The sequence below is a fragment of the Alnus glutinosa genome, chromosome 5 (assembly GCF_958979055.1).
Source record: "Alnus glutinosa chromosome 5, dhAlnGlut1.1, whole genome shotgun sequence".
Classification (NCBI taxonomy): domain Eukaryota; kingdom Viridiplantae; phylum Streptophyta; class Magnoliopsida; order Fagales; family Betulaceae; genus Alnus; species Alnus glutinosa.
The window spans coordinates 29911029-29926881 of NC_084890.1; the positions used below are offsets into that span (position 1 = coordinate 29911029).

Genomic DNA, 15853 nt, shown 5'->3' on the forward strand with positions numbered 1-15853 from the left:
CTTGGAGGATCATTGGTTTGGGATTTTTTTGTATAGGATTTGAAACCTTGGAGGATCTTCACCCTGAGTTTTCTGTTATTTATTTGAGAAAACTAAGCATATGCTTCTAACCCAACTTGACCAAGGAGCACATCCATGAAGAAAAAAATAATAAGACTACTCTTTTGCTCTTTGAATTTGGGACTATCTCTGCTTCCTGCGGGGTGATTGGCAGGGGACGTTTTACCGTCGCCTGCCCTCCACTTTTAATTGAAAAACAATTTTTTCATCAAAAAGTGATGCCTGATGTGACATCAGACATCACTTTTTGATAAAAAAAAAAAAATTGTTTTTTTATTCAAAAAGCCGGTTGGGGGACAGTAAAACATCCCCCAACCATCACTACCCCTGCTTCCTATGCTAACATACTCTGTTCCTTGAACATAACCAACACTCAAAGATGTAACAAATTATGTTCTTTGAAGTTCCTAGATTGAGTTACAATTGCTGGACATGGTATGGATAGAGTGTCCACCCTTTATTCATAGCATTGTCTTAGCAGACCTAGCAATATCTTTGGATTAATGAAATTGAGTAATTTTATGAGTACATTAAGTGTCCATCAAGTGTTCATAAAAAAATGAGGTGACTTTTAAAATCATTATTGGGCGTGTGATTGATTAAATAATGATTTTGATTAAATGATGATTTTAAAAGCCACTTCATTTTTTGATGAATAATTGATAGAAACTTAATGTACTCCAAGAATTACTCAATGAAATTACATCCTTTTCATAAAAAAAAAAAAAAAAAAAAAAATGGTCCACTTTGAAGTTCATAGATTGAGTTACAAGTTAATTTCAGCATATAATCATATATTTTCTAGAATCTTACAATATATTAAAATCATTATTTTTCATTAGAAGAAAGATGAAGTTTCTAAAAAATCTAAAGGATTGACAATGTGGTAGTCAGCATTCAGTCATTTGAGCAAATGGGAATTGAAAGGATTAAGTTTTACCCTCTTCGATCCCCTGATTCTCTAGCAAAATGATTAAGCTTCCATAATTTTTTATTGCCCACCAACGACCATCACTTTGAGTGAACTGGGTGATCCTTAAACCTTTTTTTTTTTTTTCTTAAAAAAAAAAAAAAAAAACTAAAAAAAAATAAAATAAAATTTAAGGGACAGAATTAATTTTTACAATAATTTATGTTCTCTATTTAACACAAAAACTGATGGATGTCTCGAATTTATTATGAATCCAAATTTGTACCTCAAATCTTTTAAATTACAATCTAAAGGCTTACAGTCAAATAATCAAAAGCGTGGAGATTCCCGTTTAATTTTTCTTTTCTTGCCTTTTCGGCCCTCTAAGATAACAAAAAGAAGTGGCCTAGCCCATTTAAGAATCCAGCCCACAGCCAGAGCCGAACTCATAAAAGTTATGTATGAAGATCATCTAAAATATACCACATGGTTGTTGTTGTAATTGGTCTTTTTCCTCTTACTAATTACACATTATATCATGTTTGAATGGTAGGTTGTGTGGAGTTATTACTCCAAAATTGTCTCCTTCAAATGCCAATAGAATTTAAAGTCAATTTTTGATCAAATTGACAATAATTAAGATTTTACATGGTTATTTGCAATGTTTAAACTCAAAAAAACCTTAATTCAATGCCATAATCTAGCTAGCGTCACAACTATGGCTTATACCAAAATTACGGAAAAGCGAATTTCAGTGGATTGATCAAACACGGCAGCTAAATTAGGATTGGTTAATTCTTAGGCCAACCAATGTGTTTAATGTTTAATTTTTATTTAATTTGAGAAACATTACCAACTCAAAAGTGTTAATCTTAGTGAATTTGGTTTCATAGCGTCTTCAAAAAGAAAAAATAGTTTGGTGGAGAAGTCTAACAGAGGCCAGATGTACCATCCTCAGCGTTTAATAAACGAGATCAATGAGGGGCTCAATCGTTGATGCTTGTGAAAATTTGGTGAGAGTATTATTTACGTCTTTTAAAAATATCAATGCTTTTTTTTTTTTTTTTTGTGCAAATAAAATGTGATATTTAGCTCTCTTCTTTAATTATTTTCTCTTTTTAGCCATTAACATGCTCTGTTAGTATTGGGTTTATATGTTTTTGTATCATGATTTTCGTTGTCATTATTATCTTCTCCGCAAACTATTTCTGACGTGTCCCATAATATTTCCATTGAATGTCTTTTGTATTAGAATATATGGAATATTTAATTGATATTGAAATATTCTTTATATTTATTTCCTTAATTTCCTTATTGTTTTAGAGAATTATATAATACAATTAATTATACTTAAATAAACAAGATGTCCGTTTGGGTTTGATATTTTAAAATGTGATTTTTAAGTGTTTGGTAAAATTGTTACTTAACCTTTAAAATCACAGTTTAGATTTTGAAATTGTGCATTTTCAAAAAAACACGCTATCGCCTGCAATTTGAAAACGCATATTTTTTGTGTTTTCAAATTGTAATTTTTTTAAAAATTCAATTTCAAACAATTCATTTTCTGCGATTTAGTTCAAAATTGTATTTTTTGTCTACAAAATCGCAATACCTAACACACCTGTATTCCATACATACATCTCCGCTTTGACTCTTCCGCTTTCCCTGTTATTATTCTCATCATAGATTTCTAGATATATAATAGCAAACCTTTCTATATGGTTTTCTACGTGATATCAGAAGCTTCATTATATGTCAAGACTTTGAATTAATTCTTGACAGCTCAATATTTCATTAGGACGATGGAATGTGTGGTGCAGAGGTCTGCTTCTAGTCCTTCCATGCCGCAGTGATAGAGGGCTTGAATTGTGCAAATAATATTTCTATCCATTATTTCACAATTAAGATGCTAAAGAATCGATCACATCAAAATATATACTCGATCATTTGGCGTAACATAGAGGACTTTCGTAGCAACAACTTGAGCAAAGGGGCAAGTGACTGACAACTTCGATAAAAACAACTTGGTTGATGTTGGGGGTTTTGGCATGGTATACAAAAGGTCTTCAAATTGGCATTTGGCACCATATGCATCCACAAGTTTCAAAGCAGAAACCCAAGGCATGCGTCAACGTCTTCGCGGCGAGAATCTTGTAAAAATCATATATATCGCTAGTAAACAATGGCAGTGTCGGAAGTGGGGTAGTGTTCTCACAACAGCTTTGTCGATCTATTTCCTTCAAAGAAGGACATTGCATTGGAATATATATCTCCATCATGCCTTTTTCTGCACTGTGGCCAACCGCGCACGGCATTCTTAACCACAGAAATGTCTATATATAGCTAGATGCATGATCACGACATGGTTGAATTAGAAGATAAAAAAGAAAAAAAGAAAAAAGGAAAAAGACAGATGAAGTCATTGTTGTACGCGCGTGGAATATATCTCCATCATGCCTATTTCTACACCCTTGGGCACGGCATTAATTAATCTTCAGCACAATAATGTGTATATAGGCTATAGTTAGATCAAGATATGGTTGCACATGAAATATCTCAATCGATCATGCCTATTTCTAAACCCTCGGGCACGTCATTCTTAAGACAAGCAATTTACTATAAGGGATAACATATATTAACGATTTAACAGCAAATCCTAACGGAGAACCCTTAAGTGAGACGTTTGAAAACGTGGATACCCCAGTTTGAGACGTTTGTTAGTTCAGTACCTTTATCTCAAAACGGTACTGCAAAGAGTCAATAATAATAATAATAATTATTGCAAAGTAAGGATCGATTAACAATATAAAACGGTCATTTTTCTAACGCAAATTTTTCAATGGTCATTTTTTCTCAAACGACCATTTTTTTTTAACATTTATATTTTTCAACAGTCGTTTTGTTAAATCTGTCATTTATCTGAAGTCCTCTTCAGCATCTCCCCATACTGTGCAACAGTGCAAGGAACAGACTGGTTCAAGGGGAGGTAATAACCAAGAATCACAACATTCTCATCTTTATCTCCATCACTATGAGACTTGGGTTCCCGTTCCAAGTCCAACATCAATTCAGGATCTATCGTGGAGTTCCAATCAACTTCATCAAGCTAAATGCAACTCACCCATATCAAACTTGAAACAACAATCTAAACAATATCAAATCAAAAGCCAACCAAACACTATTACTACAAGAATCAAATTTTCAACTAGCACTAAAAAACAAGTTATGGTCACAAATCAAACACAATAAGTAGGGTAGCAAATAGAACACCACTTCATTCCCTAACAAGGTATAAAAGAAACTATTAATTTCACATAATTATTGCCTCAGTTAAATCCATTAATTTCATATGAAATGCTGCTTCCCCAAGTAGGTTCCCCCTGCTAAGCAAGGGCTTGACTCCACAGCACCTCAAACAAGTTGGATTGAATCATCAACAGCGTTTTCAAGCATCATCACCAAAACCATGAAATACAATTGAACCAAGATTGAAAAACACAAGCACAACACATTCATTGAGAACAGAACAAAAAAAATCTCAGAATGGTCCAGTAAGTTCATATTATGATTTAGCAGCCTCAACGAGGTTCTCCCTAAAGACAGGGTCTTGAAACTAACTAATCTCAAACTGTGGACAAATCATCATTGACTTCTACTAATTAGCCACCGAAATATGAAATAACACACCAAAGTAACATGACAGAATCAAACCCACAAAATCTTACAATGATGGAAACCAATTTCAACACAAAGGCCTTGAAAACAACTATCATAAATCATTTGAAGAAAAACGATTTCTAATGGGCTCAGAATATATAACAGCTCTATCAATCAAGAATTTTCTGAAGCAGAACTGGCATTAAAGCTGTAACTTAATCATCACTGCCAATTTGTACATGCAAATCATATTCATACAAATCAAAGAAAATCATAAACTAGGCATTTTTCTGAAACCAAAGAAAATCATTTAACTTAATAAATCATCAAACTTCTCCATAAATAGCTTCCATATCCACAAAATCAAAAGCCAACCAAACACCCAAAGCACAATATCAAAACCATCTACTACCTTGGCAAATAACCACAAAAATAAACTGAAGCAACTCAAAACTTCTCATCAATTTCAGCTACATACCCAACCAGTTACCATCCTCAAACAAATATCAAGAGCCCAAAAGTCCCATTGGAATTGGCCATTCGGCGATTAACACAACAACCAATCCAAATAAACACCCATTTGTAATACTTTAGTCCAACATGAATAACCCTAAGTAATCATCCCCAATCGTCCATGATTTTTAACACACAACAAAGATCTTTACCAGAATCGCAAACCCAAAATCACCAAAGAAACTCCGAGAGCCTCTGATTTTTGTAAAAATTAACACAAGCAATCCACAAGTTTCGATCAATCAAAATAAACAGAGGACGAAGTTCTCATCAACCTGCCTATTTGGCAATTAAAATTTTCTCCATTTGGTAAATTTGCTTTCCCCATAAACTTATCAAACTTTTAATTGGTCTTCTAAACCATAATCGTGAATAAGTTGTGCTGCGATTTATGGGGAAAGCAAATTTACCCTCATGAAACCAAATATTAAGTCTTTACTTTTTCTTTTTCTTTTTTGGTGATTTTTTAGGTAATTGTAAATGGTGCATTTCAATTCAGGGTAGATTTGTGACTAAAAAATGCTTCATTGTCACGTGTCGTGGATTCTGTCAATTTTTATGCCCGAATCTGACTTAAGGTCCTGCTCGTAACAAAGTGGTAGTTTAGAAGAGCGAGTTGCAGTGAGTAGTAGTTTAAGGATATAAATGCAAATGTGGTAATATTTCAATGGAGAAAAATGTAATTTAGAAACTCGAAACAACTAGAGAATGAAAACTCTAAATAATCAGAGTTGGAAACTCTGATTTGTCCATGCTTACTCCAATTCTGTCCGGGTCAATTGAGAGCATTGACTACTTGTAATGAGTCTCATTCTGAGATGATCTTGTCCAGACCCCTGTTGCGGCAAAACTCAGCAGCTCGCAAGGCTGCAAATGCTTCTGCAACCACCGGATTTACCCTTGCTTCCAGCGAAAAACTAGCAGCTGCATGAACCTAGTCGTTATAGTCCCGCGCAATGAACTCACTATTAGCACATAAACTCACTAAACTAGTATTTATTTGACTATGCAACACAATAATGTAAAGATAAATTGAGGTCTGAAATTGGATTGATTAGCGCTTATGGTTAGCATGAAAAAGTAGAAATGTTTAGTCCAAAAGTTGAGCATAAATAAATAACTTTCCCTTAAAAATTAAGTAGAATATGTCATAATCAATAATTTGATTCTCTCCTTTACTTTCTTTTTTCTCATAAAAAACACCCATAGACATAATGTTATTATTCCCAAATATAATTAATTCCCTATGTGTCTTGAACTGATAAGCTGAAAGTTTCAACCACAAACCATTGCTAGTAAAATTAGTTAGCAAAAAATTACATTTAATAATCCCTTCTAGAAATATATATTTTGTTTGATGCAAAATCCCCATTCACTACACCCTGTTTTTCCAAAAATCTCCAGCTCGTTTTCCTATTTAATTTTTGGTTGTTGCGATCTGCCTATATGTTTCTTCATTTATTTGTTTTCTTAAAACACAAATATAATTAACTCTCTCCATGGTTTGTTGTAATTACAAAGCATTGATGGTAATTTTAGTTAGTCGAAATTGCATCCAATAAGGCATTCGAGAAATATTTTGTCTAATTTTAAACCCTTTAGCTTGAATAAAATACTCCAAAAACATGTTGCTCTATTCGTGTATATCGATTCGTATCTCAAGGCTACGTATGTACTTAAGGATTTATATGTATATAAAAAACAGAGAAGGAAAAGACACATATGTTTATTAGACATTTGTTCTTTGAAGTTTTGGTTTGTTTATTAGACATTTGTACAACTTGTATGTACGAAAATTTTGAGGCACATAATTTTTTTATTTTTTTATTTTTTTTCTTTTGAATAATAATGCGTGGTTGTTCATATTATGGCAGGTGCAATACCAAGTGAAATTGGTAATCTCCAATACCTTAAGTTATTAGATGCTCGTTTCAATAATTTTACAGGTCCAATTCCATTTGCGATATGTAATTATTCAACAATAATAGAAATTGATATGTCTTACAATAACCTCTCAGGCCATCTTCCATTAAATTGTAGGCCTCTTCCTTCCAAATCTATATGGCCTTTATCTTGAAGGAAACAAACTGAGTGGAACAATACCAAGCTCTATCTCCAATGCATCACAAGTCACTAAACTAGATCTAGGCGACAACTCATTATGGAGCTTAATTCCTAAATCACTTGGTAATTTAAGGCTCCTCGAGTGGCTCACCCTATCAGTAAATAATTTTGGCATAGTATACAGAGGTCTTGAAATTGGCAACATCAATGAGGGACCAACCAGAAGTTTCGTACCAGAAACCTAAGAAACCTATCACCACAAGTTGATCCTCACCAGTCCTGAATTTAGACCTTTGGCGCAAGAGTACAATGGCAGAGACGGAGGTGGGAAGTATTCTCACAACAGCTTTCTAGATTTCCTTCAAAGATTGAACATCTCGATTCGCATTGCATTGGAACATCTCCATCTTGGCAATTAATTTCTACACTGTAAATGTCTAGCTTGATAAAGACATGGTTGGACATGGAATATCTCCATCGTTTCTTGTACTACACCTTGGTGCACGGCATTCTTAAGCCAAGTAATGTCTTGCTTGATGAAGACTTAGTTGCACGTGTTGGTGATAATGACAAGGGTATTGCTGCCAAGGTTTTATGATTATCAATATCAATATCAAGGACCACTGAGAAGTTTTCAAAGTAGAAATTAATACGTGAACTTTTGATTGTCCTGATTTTAGACCCTTTGGAGGTTTTGACAAGTCTCCGATCGTATTCTCACAATAATTTGCTAATTAAAATGACTGAACAAAGGATTGACATGGCATTATTGGAATTTCGAATTGCGACCTCAAGTTGTAACAAATACTGAATATTTCAATCTTCACAACAATGAAGATCGACAGAGTTTCAACCACCACAAAAATCAATTTCAAAATAAAGAAAGCTGTAAAGGATATTAGGACATATATTTTGGTAACAAATTTAAAACCTTTTTGAATGAAGAGTTCTTAAAGAAGTAAAATCATTATGAGATCCACTAGAAGACGTACGTGTTACAGATTGGAGATAAAGAACAGTTGGCGAACACATACTGTTCTGTTTTTAAAATGTATATATTTCTACAAAAATGATGGAAGATTGATATCTAAAAGCAGAGTCTAGACAAAAGGAGCTCTTTTCATGTCCAAAAAAGAAAAAGATTATGAGTATCAATAGGTGGAGAGGATTGGTGCATATGTTGCCACGTGTTGTCCATAAAATGACTTTACTTCGTTTTAGTTTAAAAAAAAAAAAAAAAAAAAAAAGGAAAGAAGAGGAAGAACAAACCAATGGCTCTCACTTCCGCAATGACCTTCGGAGAGGGCAAAAAGGAACCGAGAAAACAATTAAATTCAACATGACAACCCAACATCTTCGTCCCCCTTCCTTTCAAAACTTGCCCTTAAGCTTGATACGGCTTCAAATAAATGATTCGTTAATATTTAGACCTTCAGAAAACTGGTGCAAGAATACAATTAATGTGGTAATATTTCCTTCAAAGATTGAACATCACCTACGGGGGAGGAAGGGTGCTCAATTCTAAACTGCTCTCAAGTTTTTTTGCACTAAGCTCATTTGACAATCAGTATGGGGTAACCTAAGCTCTCATCTTGTCCTTCAATCGCAAAAAATGCAAGGATGAGCTTTTGGATCTTGTTATAAAGACTTATATAATACAATTAATTATACTTCAATAGACAAGATGTCCGTTTGTGTTTGCAATTTTAAAATATGTGAATTGAAATGTGATTTTTAAAAACGTAATTAATTGTCTGGCAAAATCGCAATTTGACATTTAACAAAAGCACTCATATATCTTGCATGCGATTTGAAAACACAAATTTTCTATGATTTTTAAATCGCAATTTTTTTAAAAATCGCTATCCCAAACGATTTATTTTCTACAATTTGGTTTAAAAACACATTTTTTTTTTCTATGAAATTGCAATGCCTAATATACTGTAGGTAGGGGCGGAGCCATTTAGGAGCTTGGGGGGCCTGGCCTCCCAAAGCCCCAAGGCTTTCCCAACAAAAATAAAAATAAAAATAAAAATCTAAAACAAATTCTAAAAATAAATAAATAAAATTTACTCCTAATTTTTTTATTTTTTTAATTCCCCCCCCCCCCCCCCCCCCCCACCAAAAAAAAAAATTTACCCATAATTTTATTTTTTTATAAAAAAATTTGCCCCCCAAATTTTTTTTCTTCAGTTTGGCCCCCCAAGTTGCAGATGCTGGTTCCGCCCCTGCCCGTAGGCCATACGTATATCTTCGATTCAGCTCTTTAGCTCTCTCTGTATTCTCTTTAATTTTATTTTCTTATCTTTTATTATTCTCATCATATATTTCTACATAATATCAAACCTTTCTATACCGTTTTCTATATTTCAACACTTTGACAGCTCAATATTTCTTTGGAACGTAGGATGGAATGTGTGGTGCAGAGGTCTGCTTCTAGTCCTTCCATGCCGCAGTGATAGAGGGCTTGAGTTGTGCAAATAATATTTATCTCCATTATTTCACAATTAAGATGGTAAAGAATCACATCAAAATATCTACTTGATCATTTGGCGCAGCATATATAGAGGACTTTCGTAGCAACGACTTGAGCAAAGTGGCAAGTGACTGACAATTTCGACGAAAAACAACTGGGTTGATGTTGGGAGTTTTGTCATGGTCAAAAGGTCTTCAAATTGGCATTTGGCACCACCCACAAGTTTCCTACTCCCAATTTATTGCGAGTGGGAGAATTTGACGAAAAGTTCAAATCCAAGACATTTTCACGGGTCCCAAACGGTGGAGACATTCCAAAGAAAGATAAATTCCGATCCCCTAGCATATATGATCATTTCAAGAGAGACTTTTTCAACATCAACTTCTAAAACCTGGCCAGCTTGATTTGGTGGTAATTTAAGAGAAATTATAAAAGGTTGTTCGTTAAAACTAAATATTTTATTATATCTTACATTAAAGAAAAAAAATATATAAAAAAAAAGCTACAACTTTTTATTAATTGTATGTATTTCAACTTTTTTTTTTCTTTTTTTTTTTAAAAAAAAACTTTTATTATTATTATTATTATTATTATTATTTTTTTTTTTTTTTTTTTGTGTCGGAGTATTTTTACTTTGTCTTTTAATATAAGCTTGGCTGTCAATAAGATCGACTTGATATTTGTGGAAAGTCAATAAGTCATGATATTGATGAAGATAGTGAATTAGTAATGGATCTGTTTAGGAATAAATTTTGGGGACAAATAGCAATTAAGCAGGGTAGATGATTTACAGTTTGCAAGGCCCATGCATAAGATATTTCACTGTGTTTTGCCAAATTAATGAGCTTTCAATTCTTGTACCTGTCCCATACTTAATAGTTTACGAGGAAATTCATTGGTTACCTTTTTTTTTTTTAGATATGTCCACATAAGAGGGGGAGGAGGGATTCGAACTAGTGACCTTCGTTTTATGAGGCGTGATCCCCAGCCGATTGAGTTACCCCTTGGAGACAATTCATTGGTTACCTAAGCATGCCTATTTCTACACCCTGTAGCGTACGACATTCTTAAGCCAAGTTATTTACTAAAAAGAGAGGGCCGAGGAACAATATGTCATAATAAGTAATTTACTTGGTTTAATGAAAGAAAAAGAACGATTATTTCGAAGAAATAACCATTATTTCATTCTAATCACCTATTTCAGGAACTAAACTAGCTCTTAATATTTCGATCTAGACAAAATGTTGCTCAAAATATCATGACTAAGTAACTGGTAAAAATCTTTTGCCTTATTGAGTATTGCGAGCCTCACCAAACATTAATAAAGAGAGACAAGTTTCAATATCACTTCGATCGAGAAGAAACGAATATTTCCAAAATGTAGCTTGATTTGAAGGTAATTAAATCATTTGTTGGGTGGATGTTGTGGGTTCAATGTTATCATTCATTTATAAACGTGAAAAATAAATTACGAAGTAAGCTAGGAAAAAGGAATTATAAAACGTAGTTCATGAAAATTATTGATTTCATTATTTTTTATTAAAAAAAAAAAAAAAAAAGGGGGGGGGTTTTCATATTACCATCGACTCCATCATTAGCTTAGGATCAAGGAACATTTTTCTTAAGACTGAATTATATTTTTGAGATCATAAAATGGGTAGTCAGGCAAGTAAATAGAACCACAAAATTAAGGATAAGTAATAATTTTTTTTTTAATTTTTTTTTATTCAAAAACTAAGGATAAGTATGATCACAAAACACTACTTTTCGATATATTTTTTTTTTTTTTTTGCTTTTACTTTTCTTTTTCTAATGGTCAACGAAGTCGATCAAAGCCCAAACCACCCCCACCCTCTTTTTCCAAGAGTCAAAATTTTTTCCTTTGAATTTTTTGATGCTCAAATCAACTTATATATTAGTCGCACTTGAGCTCTCACTAAACTCCAACACCTCAACCAACAAACACTACTCATGGAGAGAACTTGTTTCCCATTTTCCTTTTTTGTGGCACTTCTCATGGTGCAATGTTACATGGCAACCCTAGATGTTGCAAATGTTCCTAACATTATCACCGATCAATCTGCTCTTCTTGCCTTAAAGGCTCAAATTTCTTATGACCCTCGTAATGTTTTGTCAAACAACTGGTCTACCGGCACCTTCGTTTGCAGTTGGGTTGGTGTTACTTGTGATTCTCGCCATCAACGAGTAACCGCTTTGAACCTTTCTTACATGGATCTTGTAGGTACCATTGCTCCACACATGGGAAACCTTTCATTTCTTCTTAGTCTAAACATTGAAAACAATAGTTTTCACGGCTCTCTGCCCAACGAGTTGTCTCATCTTTACAACTTGCAACACTTATCATTTGGATTCAATAGCTTCAATGGAGAAATCCCATCATGGATGGGAATGTTATCCAAACTTCAAAATTTGTCTCTATTTGGTAATAGTTTCACAGGAACTATACCACCATCTCTATCAAACATTTCTTCATTGCAAGTAATTAATCTTAGTTATAACCAACTTTTGGGCTCCATTCCATCCTCCATCTTCAACATATACAGCTTGCAAAGAATTGATCTTAGAGATAATATGCTTTCTGGTCCGATGCCCTCCATTATTTCCAACATGTCATCATTGCAAATCATTAACTTAAGGAGTAATAATCTTTCTGGTCCACTCCCAAATGATACTTTTGATAATCTTCCCTACTTACAACGGCTTCGTGTATCTTATAATCAATTTTCTGGCCAACTCCCATCTACTTTGTTCAATTGCAAACGACTGCAATATTTATCATTTGCGAATAATGATTTCATTGGAAGTATACCTTCAGAAATTGGAAACTTAATCATGCTCACAAAGTTATACTTTGAGAGCAACAACTTTGAAGGTATGTTTAGTATATCTGTGTGTAAGTACCCGCATAGAACTCTAGAACTATCAAAGTTTATGATTTTATAGCTACGTACTCATCTCTTTCTATTGTTACATTCCCCACTCTTTTCCTCTTTTGATTAGTCTAAATTAAATTTCTTGCTTCCATTCTTTTGTTTCTTTAATTCATTTTAAGTTGGGAGGTCATTGAATATAATGCAGAGCGAAACAAGAATAAATTTGTTGTTTTTGTTTATTTAGATTATTAGTTTTATTTGAATTTAATTAGAGGTTTGGCCCAAAGTTTTAAGTTATTTGTAATTCAATAATGGACTTAGCTCAAAAGTGAGTCACATTAGCTTAGGTTATTTGTTATTTAATAATGGGCTTGGCCCTTGGCCCAAAGTGAGTACATTAGGGTTAGTGTTAAGGTTAGGGTTTAATCTATGAGCCAATTTAAGCATAATATTCTATTATAATAGACAGTTTATGATGAATAAAGAAAACAGTTTTGTTCCCTTGAGGTGTGACTCCTCTCTTCTTTCTTGGTGGTGATACGCTACCAACGCCAATGAGATGCTGGTTTATTTTTTCATCTTCGTTAATTTGGTAAGATTCTGAATTAATCTAAGGTTTTTATTTATTTTATGTTATTTTGTTTTTCCCCTGCGTCAGAATATATTGACACTTGATCACTTCACCAATGGAATTGGTGGCAGATAGCAGATGGTGGAGTGAGGGATGACAAACAGTTAGACAGAAAGTTTGAGAGGAGAGGATGGCAAAGTGAGAGAAATAGAGGACACTGAAAAATACTGAGTGGTGAAGGGAGATCACAAGAGTTTGAGAAAATTTTGAATGAGAGAGGGAGAGGTTGTGATTGTTAAAGAGGCGGCGAGATAGTAGATATTTATTTTTTTCATAAATAAGTTTAGGGTTCGTTTGGGTGTTCGATTTTTTCAAATTAAGCTATATTGTACTATATTTAAAATTGTGAATACCAAGAAAATTCGAGTTTTGAACTTATGTTTTGATGGTTTAGAAAATCTGAAGTAAAATTTGAAAAAAATGTTTGGGAGTGTGAATTGAATTGAATATAATTGAGAAAAATATATATAAAAATGATTTATTATTATTATTATAAAACTAAAAAACTGATTTTTTTTTTTTTTTTTTTAAATATAGAGTTTAATATTGGGGTGTTTTTGAACCCTCCCTAGGAGTGGCGCTACCACCCCCAGCAACTGTTTGGGGGTGACACGACCACCACCGAATTTGACAGGGGTGGCCGACCACCCCTGAAACCGCTTGGAGGTGGTTGAGCCATCCCCAACCGCTCTTTTGGGAGTGATTGAGCCACCCCTGAATTAGACGGCCACCCCCCAAAATTTGTCGAGGGTGGCTAGGCCACCATCCAATAATTTCGGGGATAACCAATCCACCCCTGGACACCTGGGGGTGGTCCGGCCGCCACCCTCAGACGACTAGGGGTGGCTCAACCACCCCTAGGTTTTTTGTTTAAATTTTTTTTTTTTTTTACTTTATTATTATTTTTGAGTTGAGTTAAATTTTTTTGAGTTGGGTTAAAAACTGGTTGAAAAGCAGATCAGGTAAAACCCGAACATAGTTTTCATTCTAAATTCTGAATCCAAAAACCATCCAAACATGTTTTTTTAAATATAATATAATATAATTTGAAAAATGTAGACACCCAACTAGAAGTTATATGATTTTTTTAAATATAATATAATATAGTTGGGTTGTATGATTTTTTTCAAAAAGCTTGAAGGGTTTACACTTTTTTTTCATAAACTTTTTTTATTGAGTTAGAAGGGACTTTTTTACTTTTTAAGATATTAAGAGGTTTTTTTAAAGCTGTTGACGGGATAATTTTAAATTTTTGTTCAACGAGAAGTGTTTTTTTTTTTTTTTTTTTTAGTAGGGGAGAAGAATTAGGAGAGATTTTTTAGTACTCCACTCTCCACCATTGATTATAGTACAACTTGGATGACGTTGTACAAAGCAGCCTCTAGAAAAGGAAAGAGGCTATGAATTAAGCTCACTTGTTCGAGCAATTTAGGGTCCAAAACTTAACCACCTAAGGTAGGTGGCCCACAACTTTTTTCTTGTAGACTACACGAGTTTCACTGAAACTCAGACAGTCTAATTATAGTGATTCTCATTATTTTGTTTAGATTACATGACATGTTAACCATCAATTTTACATCCAAGATTGTATTTTGAGAATTGTGACCAATTCTCAAGATCAAATATTTTGATGTTCCTTGTACACCTTATCTTTATTACGATGATTATCATCTCCAATTTTCACACACTATATAATTGAGCATTCTATTTCTATCTTAGGTGCACCTTACATTTTGGTTTTTCTCAAAATAAAACATAAACTTTAAGTTCGCGTCAAGCACGAAAAGAAAAGAGATCATTAATTAAAGAAAAATTTGGTTAACAGAACTTTTGACATTGATGAAAATGTAACTTTCAATTCTAATGCTAACATTTCCTTACCAGAAATGCTACATGCATTCTCACTCTCATATTTTGAAGTGCAAACTCCCCTAATGCAGGAATAAAAATCACCATTAGATTTTGAACGAATCACAATTAAATTTTAGATTCAATAGTAACTTTTACTGTTACGTCAAGTAATGTGCACTAGAGAGCGTGAGAGTGAGAATGTGTGTAGCATTTCTTTAGTCACCTATACTGAAAATTTTAATATTTGTTTCGAAATTGGAACCTTTCAACATATTTGCCTTAATTAATTGCCTCCAATGTGGCAAATATGTTGCATAAATTCTCAAATGAAATTTCAAAATAATATTACTAACACAGAATTCTCCAACACAACTCTCAGCTACCAAATCAAGTGTAGCTAAGTGACTAAACCTCGTTTGCTTCTTCCTTAGCCGAGTCCTCAAAAGGGTGTTGTTCTTCCTTAACCAACACAGCGTAATCCTCTTTGAAGCTTCTACTGAATCCATAATTGCCCATACTTCAAATTCTTCCTTCTGCAACAAAACGGTTCGTTAGGGCATCCAAAGAAATCACCAAGCCTAACTTGTAGCTTGTTGGGGATGCTCTCACACTTTGGCTTGCATCATCGATCAAACTCTAAAACATTGTAATTTAACTCATTTAAGTTTCAAATTTACGAAGATTTTAAATCTAAATTTAAGATTTCTATATATATTTTTTTTTTCTTCAAATAAATACTTGAAGCTGAAATGAAAGTCTGGGAGTAGCGAACTGGTTCCCGGTCTTCATAAAAAGCT

The 15853-nt window shown here is 33.5% G+C and overlaps 1 protein-coding gene and 3 non-coding genes across 4 annotated transcripts; 1 reads left to right on the forward strand and 3 right to left on the reverse strand.

The window, feature by feature from the left end:
- Positions 1-4293: 4293 nt before the first annotated feature.
- LOC133869980 (small nucleolar RNA Z278) lies at positions 4294-4411 on the reverse strand. The gene has a single exon (XR_009900604.1). It is a non-coding gene; the product is annotated as a small nucleolar RNA Z278 (small nucleolar RNA).
- Positions 4412-4505: 94 nt separating this feature from the next.
- LOC133869982 (small nucleolar RNA Z278) lies at positions 4506-4620 on the reverse strand. Its single transcript, XR_009900606.1, has one exon. It is a non-coding gene; the product is annotated as a small nucleolar RNA Z278 (small nucleolar RNA).
- A 149-nt stretch (positions 4621-4769) lies between these two features.
- Positions 4770-4861, reverse strand: LOC133869976 (small nucleolar RNA Z223). The gene has a single exon (XR_009900600.1). It is a non-coding gene; the product is annotated as a small nucleolar RNA Z223 (small nucleolar RNA).
- Positions 4862-11711: 6850 nt separating this feature from the next.
- LOC133869236 (receptor-like protein 34) lies at positions 11712-13302 on the forward strand. Its single transcript, XM_062306191.1, has 2 exons — positions 11712-12573; positions 13277-13302. Exons 1-2 carry the CDS (start codon positions 11712-11714, stop codon positions 13300-13302), a joined length of 888 nt encoding a protein of 295 aa, XP_062162175.1.
- Positions 13303-15853: the final 2551 nt, after the last annotated feature.

What these genes read in the sequence shown, in the direction of transcription:
- LOC133869236 (XM_062306191.1), top strand. Translation starts at nt 11,712, where the DNA reads ATGGCAACCCTAGATGTTGCAAATGTTCCTAACATTATCACCGATCAA. An exon ending in TGAGAGCAACAACTTTGAAG is followed by an intron (nt 12,574 to 13,276) that starts GTATGTTTAGTA and finishes AATTGGTGGCAG; the next exon opens with ATAGCAGATGGTGGAGTGAG.